The sequence below is a fragment of the Oncorhynchus keta genome, chromosome 8 (assembly GCF_023373465.1).
Source record: "Oncorhynchus keta strain PuntledgeMale-10-30-2019 chromosome 8, Oket_V2, whole genome shotgun sequence".
NCBI classification, from domain to species: domain Eukaryota; kingdom Metazoa; phylum Chordata; class Actinopteri; order Salmoniformes; family Salmonidae; genus Oncorhynchus; species Oncorhynchus keta.
This window is the reverse complement of record NC_068428.1, coordinates 44,321,964-44,336,963: the sequence shown is the minus strand read 5'-3', so window position 1 is coordinate 44,336,963 and position 15,000 is coordinate 44,321,964. Positions and strand designations below refer to the sequence as shown.

General features: G+C 43.9%; 1 protein-coding gene across 2 annotated transcripts in view; it reads left to right on the top strand.

The window, feature by feature from the left end:
* LOC118381769 (steroid hormone receptor ERR2) overlaps positions 1–15,000 on the top strand; it is a 127,453-nt gene that overhangs the window by 36,353 nt on the left and 76,100 nt on the right. Inside the window, exons 2-3 of one of the 2 annotated variants that reach the window (XM_052524391.1) lie at positions 8,864–9,291; positions 9,528–9,560. In XM_052524391.1, coding sequence (XP_052380351.1) covers positions 8,864–9,291; positions 9,528–9,560 — 461 coding nt within the window. The remainder of the gene's footprint in view (positions 1–8,863; positions 9,292–9,527; positions 9,561–15,000) is intronic. The other variant, XM_052524392.1, reaches the window with a different exon arrangement.

The window sequence follows — 15,000 nt, the reverse complement described above, 5'->3', positions numbered from 1 at the left end:
TCCATAGTGATTAATGTTTCCATAGTGATTAATGTTTCCATAGTGATTAATGTCTCCATAGTGATTAATGTTTCCATAGTGATTAATGTTTCCATAGTGATTAATGTTTCCATAGTGATTAATGTTTCCATAGTGATTAATGTTTCCATAGTGATTAATGTCTCCATAGTGATTAATGTTTCCATAGTGATTAATGTTTCCATAGTGATTAATGTCTCCATAGTGATTAATGTTTCCATAGTGATTAATGTCTCCATAGTGATTAATGTTTCCATAGTGATTCATGTCTCCATAGTGTTTAATGTCTCCATAGTGTTTGTTTCTATAGTGATTAATGTCTCCATAGTGATTAATGTTTCCATAGTGATTCATGTCTCCGTAGTGTTTAATGTCTCCAAAGTGATTAATGTTTCCATAGTGATTAATGTTTCCATAGTGATTAATGTCTCCATAGTGATTAATGTCTCCATAGTGTTTGTTTCTATAGTGATTAATGTCTCCATAGTGATTAATGTTTGCATAGTGATTAATGTTTCCATAGTGGTTCATGTCTCCATAGTGGTTCATGTCTCCATAGTGATTAATGTCTCCATAGTGATTAATGTCTCCATAGTGGTTCATGTCTCCATAATGATTCATGTTTCTATAGTGATTAATGTCTCCATAGTGATTAATGTCTCCGTAGTGTTTAATGTCTCCATAGTGATTAATGTCTCCATATTGATTAATGTCTCCATAGTGATTAATGTCTCCGTAGTGTTTAATGTCTCCATAGTGATTAATGTCTCTATAGTGATTAATGTCTCCATAGTGATTAATGTCTCCGTAGTATTTAATGTCTCCATAGTGATTAATGTCTCAATATTGATTAATGTCTCCATAGTGATTCATGTCTCCATAGTGATTCATGTTTCTATAGTGCTTGTTTCCATAGTGATTCATGTCTCCATAGTGATTAATGTCTCCATAGTGATTAATGTCTCCATAGTGTTTAATGTCTCCATAGTGATTAATGTCTCCATAGTGATTAATGTCTCCATAGTGTTTAATGTCTCCATAGTGATTAATGTCTCCATAGTGATTAATGTCTCAATATTGATTAATGTCTCCGTAGTGGTTCATGTCTCCATAGTGTTTGTTTCTATAGTGATTAATGTTTCCATAGTGATTCATGTCTCCATAGTGATTCATGTCTCCATAGTGATTAATGTCTCCATAGTGTTTAATGTCTCCATAGTGATTAATGTCTCCATAGTGATTAATGTCTCCATAGTGATTAATGTCTCCATCGTGATTAATGTCTCCATAGTGATTAATGTCTCCATAGTGATTAATGTTTCCATAGTGTTTAATGTCTCCATAGTGATTAATGTCTCCATCATGATTAATGTCTCCATAGTGATTAATTTTTCCATCGTAATTAATGTCTCCATAGTGATTAATGTCTCCATAGTGATTAATGTCTCCATAGTGATTAATGTCTCCATAGTCATTAATGTCTCCATCGTGATTAATGTCTCCATAGTGATTAATGTCTCCATCGTGATTAATGTCTCCATAGTGATTAATGTCTCCATCGTGATTAATGTCTCCATAGTGATTAATGTCTCCATAGTGATTAATGTCTCCATAGTGATTAATTTCTTCATAGTGATTAATGTCTCCATAGTGATTAATGTCTCCATAGTGATTAATGTCTCCATAGTGTTTAATGTCTCCATAGTGATTAATGTCTCCATAGTGATTAATGTTTCCATAGTGATTAATGTCTCCATAGTGATTAATGTCTCCATAGTGTTTAATGTCTCCATAGTGATTAATGTCTCCATAGTGATTAATGTCTCCATAGTGATTAATGTCTCCATAGTGTTTAATGTCTCCATAGTGTTTAATGTCTCCATAGTGATTAATGTCTCCATAGTGTTTAATGTCTCCATCATGATTAATGTCTCCATAGTGATTAATTTTTCCATCGTAATTAATGTCTCCATAGTGATTAATGTCTCCATAGTGATTAATGTCTCCATAGTCTTAATGTCTCCATAGTGATTAATGTCTCCATAGTCATTAATGTCTCCATTAATGTCTCCAGTGATTAATGTCTCCATAGTGTTTAATGTCTCCATAGTGATTAATGTCTCCATAGTGATTAATGTCTCCATAGTGATTAATGTCTCCATAGTGTTTAATGTCTCCATAGTGTTTAATGTCTCCATAGTGATTAATGTCTCCATAGTGTTTAATGTCTCCATAGTGATTAATGTCTCCATAGTGATTAATGTCTCCATAGTGTTTAATGTCTCCATAGTGATTAATGTCTCCATAGTGTTTAATGTCTCCATAGTGATTAATGTCTCCATAGTGTTTAATGTCTCCATAGTGTTTAATGTCTCCATAGTGATTAATGTCTCCATAGTGATTAATGTCTCCATAGTGATTAATGTCTCCATAGTGATTAATGTCTCCATAGTGATTAATGTCTCCATAGTGATTAATGTCTCCATAGTGATTAATGTCTCCATAGTGATTAATGTCTCCATAGTGATTAATGTCTCCATAATGTTTAATTTTTTCATAGTGTTTAATTCCTCAGCCGGGACAATTTGCAGTTGCTTCTTCAATCTTTTGACTTCAAAATGACTGATATACCCATTGATTCTTGAAGAATATAACTAATAGATGCCTAATTGACTCAGCTTAAAATATAACCTAGTTTTACTCCTCTGTTTGTAAACAATGTAAATGTAAACGAACACTGTACGGCCTCAAACAATCCTTAAATCTACAATTGTGATATCGTGGATGACAAGTCCTCGTATCCACATCTCTGTCCATGAGTTTGAGACGGATCACAAGCCCCTCCCCTCAGCTGTTTACCAAAATCAGCGGTGGGGGGGGGGTTCAGTTTTGTTATAGTTCAAACTGCAGATTGTGCCTTTAAAAGTAATTATTAGGCTGCCAGTGAAAGAGGGCAAGGGTTTAGCCCGTCATGCAGGGAGGGGAGGGGGGTCATGCCCATTATAACAGGCCTCTTCAGTTTAATCCACGTGTATGATATAAATATAGAGGATATTGTTTAGTACACACTCAATTAATTCAAAGAGATCTAATTTAGCTGTTAAATTCCCCCCCACCAAATGTAGATGGATGATACCTTGCCCTTCCTGTGGTAGAAGCTGTATCATAACATGATGCCTCCATTGTGTCATTTACTTAAAGTGATTGTGAGATTTGGAGTCATTTTTAGTCTGTGAACGTTTTGCACGGTTTGCCCTCAAACAGTGAGGAAAATGCATTTGTTGGTTTATAGAGACAGAGAGAGAGAGAGAGAGAGAGAGAGAGAGAGAGAGAGAGAGAGAGAGAGAGAGAGAGAGAGAGAGAGAGAGAGAGAGAGAGGGGGAGACAGAGAGGGTGGATTATAGAGAGAGAGAGAGAGAGAGAGAGAGTGGATTAGAGAGAGAGAGAGAGAGAGAGAGAGAGAGAGAGAAAGAGAGGATGGATTTACGCTGGGGATATGCAGCATTGCCATGATGATCACGCCATGCATACAAGCACACACAAACACACACACACTCATAAACACACACATACACACTCATAAACACACACACATACACTCATAAACACACACACATACATGCACACACTCATAAACACACACACATACATGCACACACTCATGAACACACACACACATACACACTGAGATTTAAGTCTATTTCAGTGGTAGTAAACTGAGTGTCTTGGACATTTTCTCACCCAACGCTACTTTATTTTTTTATTTTTTTTTAGCATTTGCCTGCTGATACATGACTTTATATCCAGACGCTTTCACATTTGTCCGTATCACATTTTAAAGCCAAGGGTACGGCTATGTTCATTCTGGGGCACGGAGTCAACATCGCTCTTCACCAGGGGTGGACATAACCCTGTTCGATGAGGCCGTTTGTCGCCCGATATGGGACTGACCCAAACCTCGGAGACGGAGACGGAATAGCCTCGTGACCTTTTACTTCTCTCTGTCTGACGAGTTGTGCTCACCGGGTCGGTTTTGTACCGCTTCTTCTACAGTATATGGAGGAAAAGCTGTGAATCGTTTGAAGAGGGGCCAACTGCGGAAATCAGTAAAAAAAAAAAACTAAAAAACTGAAAACCAACCTGGGCTAAGAACACTCTATACAGTTTTGCACGGAGGAGTGAGAGGTAAACAAAATGATGAAACTGAAGCCGAAGCTATTTCTGTCTATGTAGAATTGGTGAGCTCGTGCGCCGTGCCATTATTTCATTTCAACAGATTTGAAGGGACGTTTTGAAATTTCCATTAAATGTAACATAAAGAAAGAAAAAAAACATCTCCCCAGTGTTGCCGTGTGCTAAGTATGGAATGAACTACTTTTTACATATGGCACAATGTACCAATCCTATAGGGAATCCCTCCCTCTATCTGTCTGGGAAGGGAATGATGAATGATATATTAACCATTAGATTGCCTTACACTTCTTAACTCTCTCCAGCAGATAACACAGTAGGCTATAGTTTTACAACGGACTACCAGGTGAAAGTAGATTACAGTCCGAATTAAAACTCAAGTCTGTCTTTTATAAACCACAGCCTGTTTATACATCCAAATGGTATCCTATGGGCCCTGGTCAAATGTAGTGCACTACATAGGGCATAGGGTGCCATTTGGGATGCACTGTACATAGGGATGCACACTACATAGGGATGCACACTACATAGGGATGCACACTACATAGGGATGCACACTACATAGAGAATAGGGTGCCATTTGGCCAGGGCCCTATTCTCTATAGGGAATAGGGTGCCATTTGGGATGCACTGTACATAGGGATGCACACTACATAGGGATGCACACTACATAGGGATGCACACTACATAGGGATGCACACTACATAGAGAATAGGGTGCCATTTGGCCAGGGCCCTATTCTCTATAGGGAATAGGGTGCCATTTGGGATGCACTGTACATAGGGATGCACACTACATAGGGATGCACACTACATAGAGAATAGGGTGCCATTTGGCCAGGGCCCTATTCTCTATAGGGAATAGGGTGCCATTTGGGATGCACTGTACATAGGGATGCACACTACATAGAGAATAGGGTGCCATTTGGCCAGGGCCCTATTCTCTATAGGGAATAGGGTGCCAATTGGGATGCACTGTACATAGGGATGCACACTACATAGAGAATAGGGTGCCATTTGGCCAGGGCCCTATTCTCTATAGGGAATAGGGTGCCAATTGGGATGCACTGTACATAGGGATGCACACTACATAGAGAATAGGGTGCCATTTGGCCAGGGCCCTATTCTCTATAGAGAATAGGGTGCCATTTGGCCAGGGCCCTATTCTCTATAGGGAATAGGGTGCCATTTGGCCAGGGCCCTATTCTCTATAGGGAATAGGGTGCCAATTGGGATGCACACGGCATGTGTCTGTTGAATCCAGCCCAACAAAATCTCTCTATCTGGAAGTGTGTTAATTATCAGGTTTGATTAAAAATGCTTCTGGAATTTCTGGACCAAGAGAAGAAGGTTGGATTTAGAGGAGGGTTGGATTTAGAGGAGGGTTTAGAGGAGGGTTGGGTTTAGAGGAGGGTTTGGAGGAGGGTTTATAGGAGGGATGGATCTAGAGGAGGGTTGGGTTTAAAGCAGGGTTGGATTTAGAGGAGGGTTTAAAGGAGATTTGGATTTAGAGAAGGTTTGAGAGGAGAGATTGGTTTAGAAGAGGGTTGGGTTTGAAAGAGGGTTTAGAGGAGGGTTGGTTTAAAGGAGGGTTGGGTTTAAAAGAGGGTTTAGAGGAGGGTTGTGTTTAAAAGAGTGTTGGATTTAGAGGAGGGTTGGGTTTGAAAGAGGGGTTAGAGGAGGGTTGGGTTTAGAGGAGGGTTGGGTTTGAAAGAGGGGTTAGAGGAGGGTTGGGTTTAGAGGAGGGTTGGTTTAGAGGAGGGTTGGTTTAGAGGAGGGTTGGGTTTAGAGGATAGTTGGGTTTAGAGGAGGGTTGGTTTAGAGGGGGGTTGGGTTAGAGGAGCATTGGGGTTAGAGGAGGGTTGGTTTAGAGGAGGGATGGTGTAGATGAGGGTTGGTTTAGAGGAGGGTTGGTTTAGAGGAGGGTTGGTTTAGAGGAGGGTTGGGTTAGAGGAGCATTGGGGTTAGAGGAGGGATGGTGTAGATGAGGGTTGGTTTAGAGGAGGGTTGGTTTAGAGGAGGGTTGGTTTAGAGGAGGGTTGGGTTTAAATGAGTATTGGGTTAGAGGAGCATTGGGGTTAGAGGAGGGTTGGTTTAGAGGAGGGATGGTGTAGATGAGGGTTGGTTTAGAGGAGGGTTGGTTTAGAGGAGGGTTGGTTTAGAGGAGGGTTGGGTTAGAGGAGCATTGGGGTTAGAGGAGGGATGGTGTAGATGAGGGTTGGTTTAGAGGAGGGTTGGTTTAGAGGAGGGTTGGTTTAGAGGAGGGTTGGGTTAGAGGAGCATTGGAGTTAGAGGAGGGTTGGGTTTAGAGGAGGGTTGGTTTAGAGGAGGGTTGGGTTAGAGGAGCATTGGGGTTAGAGGAGGGTTGGGTTTAGAGGAGGGTTGGTGTAGATGAGGGTTGGTTTAGAGGAGCATTGGGGTTAGAGGAGGGTTGGTTTAGAGGAGGGTTGGTGTAGATGAGGGTTGGTTTAGAGGAGCATTGGGGTTAGAGGAGGGTTGGTTTAGAGGAGGGTTGGGTTTAGAGGAGGGTTGGTTTAGAGGAGGGTTGGGTTAGAGGAGCATTGGGGTTAGAGGAGGGTTGGGTTTAGAGGAGGGTTGGTTTAGAGGAGGGTTGGGTTTAGGTTGGTAGATGAGGGTTGGTTTAGGAGCATTGGGGTTAGAGGAGGGTTGGTTTAGAGGAGGGTTGGTTTAGAGGAGCATTGGGGTTAGAGGAGGGTTGGGTTTAGAGGAGGGTTGGTGTAGATGAGGGTTGGTTTAGAGGAGCATTGGGGTTAGAGGAGGGTTGGTTTAGAGGAGGGTTGGTGTAGAGGAGGGTTGGTTTAGAGGAGCGTTGGGGTTAGAGGAGGGTTGGTTTAGAGGAGGGTTGGTTTAGAGGAGGGTTGGGTTTAGAGGAGGGTTGGTGTAGATGAGGGTTGGTTTAGAGGAGCATTGGGGTTAGAGGAGGGTTGGTTTAGAGGAGGGTTGGTGTAGATGAGGGTTGGTTTAGAGGAGGGTTGGTTTAGAGGAGGGTTGGTTTAGAGGAGGGTTGGTTTAGAGGAGGGTTGGTTTAGAGGAGGGTTGGTTTAGAGGAGGGTTGGTTTAGAGGAGGGTTGGTTTAGAGGAGGGTTGGTTTAGAGGAGGGTTGGTTTAGAGGAGGGTTGGTTTAGAGGAGGGTTGGTTTAGAGGAGGGTTGGTTTAGAGGAGCGTTGGGGTTTAGAGGAGGGTTGGTTTAGAGGAGGGTTGGTGTAGATGAGGGTTGGTTGGTTTAGAGGGTTTAGAGGAGCGTTGGGGTTAGGGTTGGTTTAGAGGAGCGTTGGTTTAGAGGAGGGTTGGTTTGGTTTAGAGGAGGGTTGGTTTAGAGGAGGGTTGGTTTAGAGGAGGGATTGGTTTAGAGGAGGGTTGGTGTAGATTGGTTTAGAGGGTTGGTTTTAGAGGAGGGTTGGTTTAGAGGAGCGGTTTAGGTTTTTAGAGGAGGGTTGGTTTTTAGAGGAGGGTTGGTTTAGAGGAGGGTTGGTTTAGAGGAGGGTTGGTTTAGAGGAGGGTTGGTTTAGAGGAGGGTTGGTTTAGAGGGGTTGGTTTAGAGCGTTGGGGTTTAGAGGAGGGTTGGTTTAGAGGAGCATTGGGGTTAGAGGAGGGTTGGTTTAGAGGAGCGTTGGGGTTTAGAGGAGGGTTGGTTTAGAGGAGCATTGGGGTTAGAGGAGGGTTGGTTTAGAGGAGCGTTGGGGTTTAGAGGAGGGTTGGGTTAGATGAGGGTTGGTTTAGAGGAGCATTGGGGTTAGAGGAGGGTTGGTTTAGAGGAGGATTGGTTTAGAGGAGCATTGGGGTTAGAGGAGGGTTGGTTTAGAGGAGGGTTGGTTTAGAGGAGGGTTGGTTTAGAGGAGCGTTGTCAAAGCTGTCATTGAGGCAAAGGGTGGCTACTTTGAAGAATCTCAAACACTTTGGTTACTACATGATTCCATATGTGTTATTTCATAGTGTTGACGTCTTCACTATTATTCTACAATGTAGAAAACAGTAAAAATAAAGAAAAAACCCTTGAATGAGGAGGTGTGTCCAAACTGTTGACTGGTACTGTGCATTTGCTGTATATTTATATAGATATATTTCTTAGACTCTGGGTTGATGTAACAGCAATGCAGCTCATTTAAACTTTTAGACACACACACACAGACGCACTGTCCTCGTTCCCTCGTCTCCTTGCAGTAACTCGGCACCATCCTTTAACCAACCAGGACTATTGATTGTGATCAGATCATAATAAACAGGATTCTGCTGAGAGCAACAAAACCTCTCCATGAGCAGCTTGTTTTTAGCTTAATTCGCTCTATTTCCATCGAGTTCACTTCCTGCTTCTATATGTGAAGTAAAAGGCTATATTCTCATTCTCTTGACGCACAAAATAAATCCCAGTAACTTTAGAAAGATGAAGGAGACGATAGATGTATCTTTATTTGAACTGTTTTGAAATGATTGTGTACCTCTCGATTCTGCCAGTTTTGTGCAAAAGGACTCAAAGAATAATCCAGATAGTGAGACATACAGGGACATGAAACTGACTCTTGACTGTTTGAACTGTCCTTTCTGAGTGAGGACATTTGTCTCCTTTCCTCTGACCTCTAGGAGCGTCGCCTGACCTCCAGCTGACCTTTGTCCTTATATTTCCTGTGTTGCTATAGGTTGCTGAGCAGGATGCCCTCTGATCTCCAGGAGTGTCACCTGACCTCCAGCTGTGGCTCCTATATCAAGACCGAGCCCTCTTCCCCTTCCTCCTCACTGGTTGACACCATCAGTCACCACAGCCCCTCGGCCAATAGCGACGCCAGCAGCGGTTACGTCAACGTAAACAACCTCAACGGACGCTCGCACGTCCTCGACTCCCAGCCCATGTTCAACCCGGGCATGCTGGGAGGGGGCGGAGCCTGTCTCCGGCGCTATGACGACTGCGGAGTGGGCATGGCAGATGATTCTCCAATCAAGTGCGAGTATATGTTGAATGCGATTCCGAAGAGGCTGTGTCTGGTGTGTGGGGATATCGCATCAGGTTACCACTATGGGGTCGCCTCCTGCGAGGCCTGCAAAGCCTTCTTCAAAAGGACCATACAAGGTATAGTACCACTCCCCTCCCTCTCTCACTCCCTTCTCACAGTCCCTAACAGTTGAGGCCCAATTGATTCTATGTACTTTAACAGTTGAATGATTCTATGTCTCATTTGACAGTTGCCAGGGTCACGGGTTCAAGGGTCATGGGTTCAAGTATCACAGGGATATACACCCACTGGACTGTAAGTTGCTTTGGATAAAAGTGTCTGCTAAATGTCATTTTATTTCTATTTTTTTTAGTCAGCAGACGCTCTAATCCAGAGCAACATACAAGTAAGTAAGACGACCTTATATCATTGCAGGTTTTACACCTTTCAACAACAACAACCCAAAATATTGTAACGGCAGAATTGGATACTGGATGACATTTGACCTACAACTACACAGGTAACCAGGAAGTGACCTGAGAAGAGATGAGGAGTAAACAGGGTGGCCTGTGTTACCTTACAGTGATGTCATCAGTAGTGGTAGGGGAGTCATACCGTGTTACCTTACAGTGATGTCATCAGTAGTGGTAGGGGACTCATACCGTGTTACCTTACAGTGATGTCATCAGTAGTGGTAGGGGAGTCACAGTGACCGTGTTACCTTACAGTGATGTCATAGTGGTAGGGAGTCAGTAGTGATGTCAGTAGGGGAGTCATACCGTGTTACCTTACAGTGATGTCATCAGTAGTGGTAGGGGAGTCATACCGTGTTACCTTACAGTGATGTCATCAGTAGTGGTAGGGTTACCTTACAGTGTCAGTGGTAGGGGAGTCACCGTGTTACCTTACAGTGATGTCATCAGTAGTGGTAGGGGAGTCATACCGTGTTACCTTACAGTGATGTCATCAGTAGTGGTAGGGGACTCAGTCACACATCAGTGTTACACTGTTACAGTGATGTCATCAGTAGTGGTAGGGGAGTCATACCGTGTTACCTTACAGTGATGTCATCAGTAGTGGTAGGGGAGTCATACCGTGTTACCTTACAGTGATGTCATCAGTAGTGGTAGGTCACACCGTGGATGTCATACCGTGTTACCTTACAGTGATGTCATCAGTAGTGGTAGGGGAGTCATGTCCGTGTTACCTTACAGTGATGTCATCAGTAGTGGTAGGGGAGTCACACCGTGTTACCTTACAGTGATGTCATCAGTAGTGGTAGGGGAGTCATACCGTGTTACCTTACAGTGATGTCATCAGTAGTGGTAGGGAAGCCATACCGTGTTACCTTACAGTGATGTCATCAGTAGTGGTAGGGGGGCCATACCGTGTTACCTTACAGTGATGTCATCAGTAGTGGTAGGGAGGCCATACCGTGTTACCTTACAGTGATGTCATCAGTAGTGGTAGGGGGGCCATACCGTGTTACCTTACAGTGATGTCATCAGTAGTGGTAGGGGAGCCATACCGTGTTACCTTACAGTGATGTCATCAGTAGTGGTAGGGAGTCATCAGTAGTGGTAGGGGGCCATACCGTGTTACCTTACAGTGATGTCATCAGTAGTGGTAGGGGTTACCTTACAGTGATGTCATCAGTAGTGGTAGGGGAGTCATACCGTGTTACCTTACAGTGATGTCATCAGTAGTGGTAGGGGAGTCATACCGTGTTACCTTACAGTGATGTCATCAGTAGTGGTAGGGGAGTCATACCGTGTTACCTTACAGTGATGTCATCAGTAGTGGTAGGGGAGTCATACCGTGTTACCTTACAGTGATGTCATCAGTAGTGGTAGGGGAGTCATACCGTGTTACCTTACAGTGATGTCATCAGTAGTGGTAGGGAGTCATACCGTGTTACCTTACAGTGATGTCATCAGTAGTGGTAGGGTGATGTCATCAGTAGTGGTAGGGGAGTCCGTGTTACCTTACAGTGATGTCATCAGTAGTGGTAGGGGGTGTTACCTTACAGTGATGTCATCAGTAGTGGTAGGGGAGTCACACCGTGTTACCTTACAGTGATGTCATCAGTAGTGGTAGGGGAGTCACACCGTGTTACCTTACAGTGATGTCATCAGTAGTGGTAGGGGAGTCATACCATTTGATGGTGATTACTAATGTTTACCCAGGGAATTAATCCACCCACACTTAAAATCTGCTGGGTTTATGTATATGTCAGCCTTCTGTGTGTGTGTGTGTGTGTATGTGTGTGTGTGTGTGTGTGTGTGTGTGTGTGTGTGTGTGTGTGTGTGTGTGTGTGTGTGTGTGTGTGTGTGTGTGTGTGTGTGTGTGTGTGTGTTGCCCTGTTGGCATCGTGTCTGTCATGCCTCACAGTAATCTGTTGAACTGAGAAAATATCAGGGAATTGACGACGATGAGTTGATCCGCTGACTGTTAATAACTAGAGGAAGTCCTCCAGCGGTCGTGACTGTTAATAACTAGAGGAAGTCCTCCAGCGTTCGTGACTGTTAATAACTAGAGGAAGTCCTCCAGCGGTCGTGACTGTTAATAACTAGAGGAAGTCCTGCAGCGTTCGTGACTGTTAATAACTAGAGGAAGTCCTGCAGCGTTCGTGACTGTTAATAACTAGAGGAAGTCCTCCAGCGTTCGTGACTGTTAATAACTAGAGGAAGTCCTGCAGCGTTCGTGACTGTTAATAACTAGAGGAAGTCCTCCAGCGGTCGTGACTGTTAATAACTAGAGGAAGTCCTCAGCGTTCGTGACTGTTAATAACTAGAGGAAGTCCTGCAGCGTTCGTGACTGTTAATAACTAGAGGAAGTCCTCCAGCGTTCGTGACTGTTAATAACTAGAGGAAGTCCTGCAGCGTTCGTGACTGTTAATAACTAGAGGAAGTCCTGCAGCGTTCGTGACTGTTAATAACTAGAGGAAGTCCTCCAGCGGTCGTGACTGTTAATAACTAGAGGAAGTCCTGCAGCGTTCGTGACTGTTAATAACTAGAGGAAGTCCTCCAGCGGTCGTGACTGTTAATAACTAGACCTAGAGGAACTGTCCTAGAGGAAGTCCAGCGTTCGTGACTGTTAATAACTAGAGGAAGTCCTGCAGCGTTCGTGACTGTTAATAACTAGAGGAAGTCCTCAGCGTTCGTGACTGTTAATAACTAGAGGAAGTCCTGCAGCGTCGCGTGACTGTTAATAACTAGAGGAAGTCCTCAGCGTTCGTGACTGTTAATAACTAGAGGAAGTCCTGCAGCGTTCGTGACTGTTAATAACTAGAGGAAGTCCTGCAGCGTTCGTGACTGTTAATAACTAGAGGAAGTCCTGCAGTGACTGTTAATAACTAGTGAGTCTGTTAATAACTAGAGGAAGTCCTCCAGCGGTCGTGACTGTTAATAACTAGAGGAAGTCCTCCAGCGTTCGTGACTGTTAATAACTAGAGGAAGTCCTCCAGTATTCGTGACTGTTAATAACTAGAGGAAGTCCTGCAGCGTTCGTGACTGTTAATAACTAGAGGAAGTCCTCCAGTATTCGTGACTGTTAATAACTAGAGGAAGTCCTGCAGCGTTCGTGACTGTTAATAACTAGAGGAAGTCCTCCAGTGTTCGTGACTATTAATAACTAGAGGAAGTCCTGCAGTCGTGACTGTTAATAACTAGAGGAAGTCCTGCAGCGTCGTGACTGTTAATAACTAGAGGAAGTCCTGCAGCGTTCGTGACTGTTAATAACTAGAGGAAGTCCTCCAGTGTTCGTGACTATTAATAACTAGAGGAAGTCCTGCAGCGTTCGTGACTGTTAATAACTAGAGGAAGTCCTGCAGCGTTCGTGACTGTTAATAACTAGAGGAAGTCCTGCAGCGGTCGTGACTGTTAATAACTAGAGGAAGTCCTGCAGCGTTCGTGACTGTTAATAACTAGAGGAAGTCCTGCAGCGTTCGTGACTGTTAATAACTAGAGGAAGTCCTGCAGCGGTCGTGACTGTTAATAACTAGAGGAAGTCCTGCAGCGTTCGTGACTGTTAATAACTAGAGGAAGTCCTGCAGCGTTCGTGACTGTTAATAACTAGAGGAAGTCCTCCAGCGTTCGTGACTGTTAATAACTAGAGGAAGTCCTGCAGCGTTCGTGACTGTTAATAACTAGAGGAAGTCCTGCAGCGTTCGTGACTGTTAATAACTAGAGGAAGTCCTGCAGCGTTCGTGACTGTTAATAACTAGAGGAAGTCCTGCAGCGTTCGTGACTGTTAATAACTAGAGGAAGTCCTGCAGCGTTCGTGACTGTTAATAACTAGAGGAAGTCCTGCAGCGTTCGTGACTGTTAATAACTAGAGGAAGTCCTGCAGCGGTCGTGACTGTTAATAACTAGAGGAAGTCCTGCAGCGTTCGTGACTGTTAATGACTAGAGGAAGTCCTCCAGCGTTCGTGACTGTTAATAACTAGAGGAAGTCCTGCAGCGTTCGTGACTGTTAATAACTAGAGGAAGTCCTGCAGCGTTCGTGACTGTTAATAACTAGAGGAAGTCCTGCAGCGTTAACGTGACTGTTAATAACTAGAGGAAGTCCTGCAGCGTTCGTGACTGTTAATAACTAGAGGAAGTCCTGCAGCGTTCGTGACTGTTAATAACTAGAGGAAGTCCTGCAGCGTTCGTGACTGTTAATGAGCTTCGTGAGTTTGAAGTCCTGCAGCGTCTCTCCTCTCTGTTTGAATGACTGTTAATAACTAGAGGAAGTCCTCTCAGCGGTCGTGACTGTTAATGACTAGAGGTCCTCCTGTTTGAGTTGTCAGTGTTCGTGACTGTTAATAACTAGTTTGAAGTCCTGCAGCGGTCGTGACTGTTAATGACTAGAGGAAGTCCTGCAGTGTTCGTGACTGTTAATAACTAGAGAAGTCCTCCAGCCTCTCGTGACTGTTAATAACTAGAGGAAGTCCTGCAGCGTTCGTGACTGTTAATAACTAGAGGAAGTCCTCCAGCGTCTCCTGACTGTTAATAACTGTTTGAGGAAGTCCTGCAGCGTCTCTCCTCTCTGTGACTGTTAATAACTAGAGGAAGTCCTCCAGCGTTCGTGACTGTTAATAACTAGAGGTTGTCCTGCAGCGTTCGTGACTGTTAATAACTAGAGGAAGTCCTCCAGTATTCGTGACTGTTAATTGACTAGAGGAAGTCCTCCAGTATTCTGTTTAATTGTCCTCCTCTCTCTCTCTCCTCTCTGTTTGAGTTGTCCTCCTCTCCTCTCTCTCTCCTCTCTGTTTGAGTTGTCGAGTTGTCCTGACTGAGTTGTCCTCCTAACTAGAGTTTGAAGTCCTCCAGCGTTCGTGACTGTTAATAACTAGAGGAAGTCCTGCAGCGTTCTCCTCTCTCCTCTCTGTGACTGTTAATAACTAGTTTGAGGAAGTCCTCTCAGCGTTCCTCTCTGTGACTGTTAATAACTAGAGGAAGTCCTGCAGCGGTTTGAGTTGTCCTCCTCTCCTCTCTCTCCCTCTCTGTTTGAGTTGTGACTGTTAATAACTAGTTTGGTTGTCCTCCAGCGTCTCTCTCTCCTCTCTGTTTGACTGTTAATAACCTCTCTCTCTCTCCTCTCTGTTTGAAGTCCTGCTCGGTCGTGACTGTTAATAACTAGAGGAAGTCCTCCAGCGTTCGTGTTTGACTGTTAATAACTCTCTCTCTCCTCCTGTTTGAGTTGTTCCTCTCCTGTTAATAACTAGAGGAAGTCCTCCTCTCCTCTGACTGTTAATGACTAGAGGAAGACCTGCAGCGTCCTCTCTCTTCTCCTCTCTCTGTGACTGTTAATCTGTTTGGTTGTCCTCTCAGCGGTCGTGACTGTTAATAACTAGAGGAAGT